Source organism: Drosophila novamexicana, unplaced genomic scaffold (genome assembly GCF_003285875.2).
Source record: "Drosophila novamexicana strain 15010-1031.04,08,12 unplaced genomic scaffold, DnovRS2.1 tig00000817-arrow-arrow-pilon, whole genome shotgun sequence".
NCBI lineage: Eukaryota > Metazoa > Arthropoda > Insecta > Diptera > Drosophilidae > Drosophila > Drosophila novamexicana.
The window spans coordinates 442,964-449,242 of NW_020824827.1; the positions used below are offsets into that span (position 1 = coordinate 442,964).

The window sequence follows — 6,279 nt, forward strand, 5'->3', positions numbered from 1 at the left end:
TTCAGGTGCGGCTTGAGCTATTAGAGGGTTACATGTTACAAGAAAAGAAAAAAAAGAATGCATATTTAAAGTAAATATAATAGCAACATTCTATAAATTTAGAATATATCAATTTAAATTTTAAGATCGCGCTAGATCTGAGCTTGTAAAAAAAAATGTTCAAGTGGCTTGCAGATTTCTTACGAGTGGAAATACTTTCATTTGGGAAGTATTAAAACATTTCTTCTTTATTCATGTAAATGAACAAAAAATCTTATAAACATATCAAAGTCAATTGGGTTGCTTTGCTTGTGTAAATATTGATTTTTATTAATTTAGAAAAATATTAATGGTTAAAAAAATGTATATTTGGAAAGCTTGATATAAACTATTAATCTTGTAATATTCATATAAAACAGCTCATAAATTTTAAGTACAACAATAAAATCAAATACTAACCCGTAATAGGTAGCTCACTTATTCTCAACCCAAATATATTCGCTGGAAATAATATTAACAGCATGTGCTGTAAATCCGAAGTGCACACACACACACACATATGGGCGCACTGCAGGCAAGTCCGCTCCTGTGTGTGTGTGGCCTGGCTAGGGCAAAAGTGCATGTGTTTGCGTGCATTTATCTTGTTTCGACTTGTTATGCTGCGACGCCAGCTGCGACCGAGGCAGCGACTGCGACTGCGACTGCGACTGCGTTGACAGAAACTTGTTTTCAATGTAGTTGGGTTTAGTTTACTTTGAGACGGCAACGCAGGTGGACGTGTGCGCTCGACAAACCGGCAAAACGTGAACGTGAGGCGCGTCGCGAACGAACGGAACGAAACGTAGCGCGTTTTTAAAAATACAAATACACACACACACACGCACATGCAAATAAAAAAAACAAATAAGCGAGAACAGCAAAAAGTGTTTATGACGCGGCGGTACGCGTCAGGTAGTTTCTGCCTCAACTTCGATATGATTATTGCTGTTGTTCTGAGTTTTTTTTTTTTTAATTATTCCAACAACAAAATCAACAAGCGTGTAAATGCTGCTAAGCTTGTGCTTAGATAAACAGATAAACAGCGCGATTCTCGTTAAAAGAAAGTGTCCGAACGCAGCTTCCTAGAGTGCAACAAAAAAATAACCGACTTACGCATACCCTGGGCTTACACAACCAAGGAGCAACGACCAATAGCGACATTTTCACAGCAATTTGCTGTCTCGCTCGCACCACAGCACGATATACGAAAACCAGTATCTGAGCCAATGTATCTGTAAGATACAACGCCAGCTCCAGCTCCAGCGCATATTGGAATTTACTTAAAGCGTATGCGACGCACGCACACACACAAACACACACACGCACACACGCACAGCATACATACGAGGTGCAGCGCTTGTCTATTGGATTTGTACTTGTTTTTGTAGGTAAGTGTACGCACAAGGCGGAGGCGCCTTTTTCCTAGAAACTAGACACTGCCTTGCCGGGTTTTTCCACGCTCGATCGACGCTAATGAAGCTGACCTGCAGTAGCAGCAGCAGCTACCTGTCTGACCCCGGCTAAATAGGCTCAAGCTGATGGCCCCGCTTTCCCGCAAGTAGATTTCACTGCGTATTGAAATGCTATTTATAAATCTGAAGATCGTGGTCCAGCTCCACCCGCCACCGTTCACCCTCTCAGCTCCAGGTATTCCGGCCTTACGCTTTGTGCGTTTTGTTAGCCACAGACAAGTCAAGACTGGAGTCGAAGCCGGTTTTCGACTTGGCCAACAATAACATCAATTCAATTTCTACTCGCTGAGTGAGTTTTGCTGCGCTGAAGAAGAACCTCAGCCACAGCGACAGGCACAGCCACAGACTCTGCCTTTGCCTCTGCCTCTGCCACATTGGAGCAGCATCGATGAGACTTCAGCTTCAGCTTCAGCTTTGTGGCATCTCTTTCTTATACCCTTTTAGAGGGTATTATAGTTATCTCAAGAAATGTGTAACGCTTGAATGAAAACAACTCCAACACCATTAAAATATATATGTATATATTTATCTATATGTTATAAATATATCTTAATCAGTATCAACAGCCTCGGCGATATATATCTAACCTGTCGAGACTCTTAGTTTTTATCTTCTTAGTTTCACTATTGTGTGTAAAACGAAAATCTGATCAATACTGGAAGACTATATCATATAGCTGCCATTGGAAAGATCGGTCAAAGATTCCAATTCATTTTTGTTTTGTTTTTCTAGACTTGAATCGACCTGAGTATATTAACAGTTTTTTTTAATGAATCTTTAAATTTCTTCTCATTTAACTGCAAGGATATTTAATCTTCGGCGTGCATTCTTCCTCGTTTTTTTTCTTCAAGCAGGTTTTTGTGCTGTTTTCTACAGCTTTTCGTTTTCGTTTTTTATTACTTACATATTTTGTTGGCCAAGATTTTTTTTTTGAGCTGATTCTTTACAGAATTCTTGTTTTTATTTGTGATTTTCCCCTGTCGCGTATTTGTTTTTGACCAACTAGCTGGCTTGGCCTTATTTACCCAGTTCGCCAATCGTGTTTCTGGCGCTGATTCATAATAATTTTGGAATATTTTAATATGCATTCGCCAGACAGTCGTGCTTTTTTGTTTTGTTATTTCTTTGGGGGCACACCCAGAAGAAATCAAACTGTGGCTAAAAATGTTCATTAACCGCTTTTGAGTCACTGTTCAACAATGTGCCAGGCCTGACCGGATTATGGCCGGAACAAAACAATGCAAAATCAAAATGCAAAACTTGTTGCTAAACAACAACAACAACAACAACAACAGCAAAAACAACAACAACAACAGCAAAAACAACGACAAAAAAACAAACTTCAGTTAGCCGTTAATAAAATGCTTTCGACACACTCACTGTGGGCATATTAAACTTGACATTAAATTTGCAACGCATGGAAGGTGACTACTGCCTGTCTAAATGACAGCGTGATTGACTGACTGTTGGATTGGTGATAAATCAATAGTGCATCCGTCAGAGTTGAGAGCTGACATTTAATATAATATAATAAGTGTGGAGTGCGGTGGGGAGAGGATAGTTTGGTAATTCCACACATAAGCGTGGAAAAATCGTGAAAAAATTGCTTGCATGATAGTATAGTTCTTACATCAAACTTATTATCAAACATTTTTGTGAAAATTCACTTGACAGATGTTTTCGCAAAATTTACAGATCCACGGTGGAAAGTGAAATAATAGCTAGTTGAAGTTTTGGGTTCTATTCATTTGTAACGTGAATCACACTTTTCGTAAAATTCACTGTGAAAAATGGGGGTAAAAGAATAGTTGACTGAAGTTTCCGGCTGCAACTTATTTTTAAGGATTATTATGAAAGCTAATTTGAGACATACTTCACAAATTTCTCTTATATGTGCCAAGTTTGCCTAGATACAAACTTGATGAATACACGGGTTTTGCATACATTATGTGGAATTCACCCGTAGCTGTGGAAAATTGGTGGAAAACGCTTATGTCATACAAAAATGAGCATGAGGGTAATATATCTAATGGAAAAAAACAAATTAATAACCAAAACAATTTTTGTTTATAATATAGCATAATTTATAATATATAATTCTTCCACAAAGTCAAATATTGTTTATTCGACTCTCCTATGGGAATAATCTTTGAACTTTTTACAAAGTTTTTTTTCCTTGACATATTTCTGCAAGGATATTTGATATTCGGCACATCGAAAAAATGGTTGTATTTTCTTGTTAACAGTCGTTCGACTGCCATGTGCCCAGATCGACCAGGTGAGTGGCGCGTTTTGCTACGGCCATGTGAAGTAGAAGTCAATAAAGCTGCTTACAGCCACGGCAAAAAGTTAGCACAGATCCAACTCGCAACTGGCAACTGGCATTTGGCAAGTGTGTCAGCAGTAGCTGCCGTGCATTAAGCACACGGCTTAAGATTGACCCACACTTGGGCGACTTGACCAAGTGGTTGAAGAAGATGCCGCCGCCCGCCCCAGAGATGCGGCTCGGAGTCTAATTAAAGCTGACAGGCGTCGGCATAGAAAAGCACGCTAATCATGTGAGAAACTTAATTAAAGCGGCGCATTTGCAGCTGCTGCGAGGCCAATTAAAGCCAAAACCAAAAACCAAAAAAAAAAAATCCCCAGAGTAAGAGTCGGGTCAGACCGACTAGAATATGCTCTGTACTCAGCGCCGAGCTGTCCTCACAAGCAATTGCACTTCCTTTTATGTGTAAGTGTGCATATTTAAACATGCACACACACAGGCACATAGCCCGCAGGCTGTGCTTCTTTTTAACATTTCCCGGGTATATTTATGGGAAATGCATTCTTGATTAACTTGGTTGTTTATAGTCCGATCTTTGTGAAACTTTCAGGGCTTGAATTAGCATAGAAAAGTCTCTCCAAAGGCTCTGATCTTAAAATAAATTCAACCAATCAATTTCTAAGGTAATCGGAGGAGGTATTCAATAAGTGAAATATTTCTCATATGTACATATCACTAGGTCTTGTAATCTTCGAGTTATGTTTAAGAACTCAAACAAAATCTTCCAATACACAAGCTTAGAAGTTTATCATTAGACGTCCTTTTGCGTATGTAAATGTGGAAATATTGTAGGCAATCCTTTATATGATAAGTATGTTCCATGCAGGCCCTTCGACTGCATCTCTATCTATTCAAAATATATTTTTTAGAAGAAGGCAAAACTACATAAATATGCCTTAAGGAGTTGCAGAAGCTCTACCTGCCTGTTATATACTTTTGCACACAAACAGTATACCCTGCTTTATGCATTTACCAGGCGTACAGGGTATACAAATTCTACTTTTGACACTTTCGCCCGAGGCAACTGTGAAATGTACTCCAGTCGCTAGATTTTTGCAAGCAGTCGCTTATTTTATTCGCATGCTTGAATGTTGACCGTTCCGAGTTGAATGTATGTGTGTGTGAGTGTGTGCGAATTTTGGAGAGCTATGCTATGTGGCGCACACGTCCCATTCTAGACCTCCTCCTGGCTGCGACGCACACAACGGGCCACCTTGCGCTTGAACTCGGCATGATCTTCGCGCCATTCCTTGGCAGCGTCCACATTGGCGGCGGACTCATCGTTGGGATCGGTTAGCATGGAGATGACGGATAGCAATATGGTTTCAACGGTATGAACGGGCAGCCAGCGCTCCTCGGCCTTCTCGTAGCCCCATTTATCGTCGCCGGGCTCGTGCAGAATGGAGATGCACACATCGCCGTTCTTTTCAATATTCGGATGCCAGATTTCTGTGACGAATTTCATGCGAGGCGGCCGCAATGGATACTCCTTGGGAAAGATCAGATGCGCCTTGAAGCAGCCGCCTTCGTAGAGTGTGTCCGGCGGCCCAATTATGACCACCTCCCATTTGAAGATGTCCTCATCGTTGATCAGGCCCGCGGAGAAGCCCTCGACGGGATTGCGATGCAGCTCAGCGAGTTGCCGCTTCAGCAGCAGCGATGCTTGCAGTTCAGACATGTCACTGGCTACAAGAACGACAATAATAATTATAACAACAATTGAATTGATAATAATAATTATGATGATTATTATAATAGTTATGATGATGTAGTCGTTTGTGTTGACTTCTTTGGCGCTACTTACTGGAATTTTGTTCAAAAATCTCGACGTTATGTTCGTGTTGTTTATTTTTTTCTATTTTTTTTCGGAATTTTTGTACACTTTTTACGGTGCTGAACTACGCTGAAAGTTACGGCCAACAAGCATTGACAGCTCTCACCTATAACTAAATGTTTTCAGTTCCCAATTTCTCAGTGTCGACAGTTTCTGCAAAGGAAACTTATTTGCATAAGCAACAACTAGTTGAAAAAGTCGAAATTGAAGCCAGAAATATGGACAAATTTGAAAAACTGATCAGGAATGGTGTTGAAGAAATAGGAAGACTAATTTATACATTTGATTTAGGAGTATGATTACATACATATCACAATAACGAGTTGCCTTAATATGTTAGCTCAGTTGGACGCCTCTCTTTGCGCTTCTCATAAATCTGGCCTAAACGATTGACCAACTAAATTTGCTCGCTTATTGGATCTTTGAATGAATGAATAATAAGTTTAGCTTGCCCCAAATAACCAATTTATCACTTTTGACTTATGCTTGGTCGGCTCAGGCAAGAAAATGACTGTTGGATTTGAACTGTCTACTTCGCGTTTACTAGTTCGACGCTCGTCGATGACTTTTATGTTTTTTCATGCTAACTTTAGTCAGTATTTTGTTCAAGTTAAATTCTACAAAGCTTC

General features: G+C 39.9%; 1 protein-coding gene across 1 annotated transcript; it reads right to left on the reverse strand.

The window, feature by feature from the left end:
* Positions 1–4,862: 4,862 nt before the first annotated feature.
* Positions 4,863–5,754, reverse strand: LOC115764155 (ubiquitin-conjugating enzyme E2 G1). Its single transcript, XM_030707031.1, has 2 exons — positions 5,621–5,754; positions 4,863–5,502 (listed from the first exon to the last, which is right to left on the reverse strand). The coding sequence occupies exon 2, from the start codon at positions 5,492–5,494 to the stop codon at positions 4,991–4,993; it is 504 nt and encodes a 167-aa protein (XP_030562891.1). The 5' UTR covers positions 5,495–5,502; positions 5,621–5,754; the 3' UTR covers positions 4,863–4,990.
* Between the last annotated feature and the right edge of the window lie 525 nt (positions 5,755–6,279).

What these genes read in the sequence shown, in the direction of transcription:
- LOC115764155 (XM_030707031.1), bottom strand. Translation starts at nt 5,494, where the DNA reads ATGTCTGAACTGCAAGCATCGCTGCTGCTGAAGCGGCAACTCGCTGAG.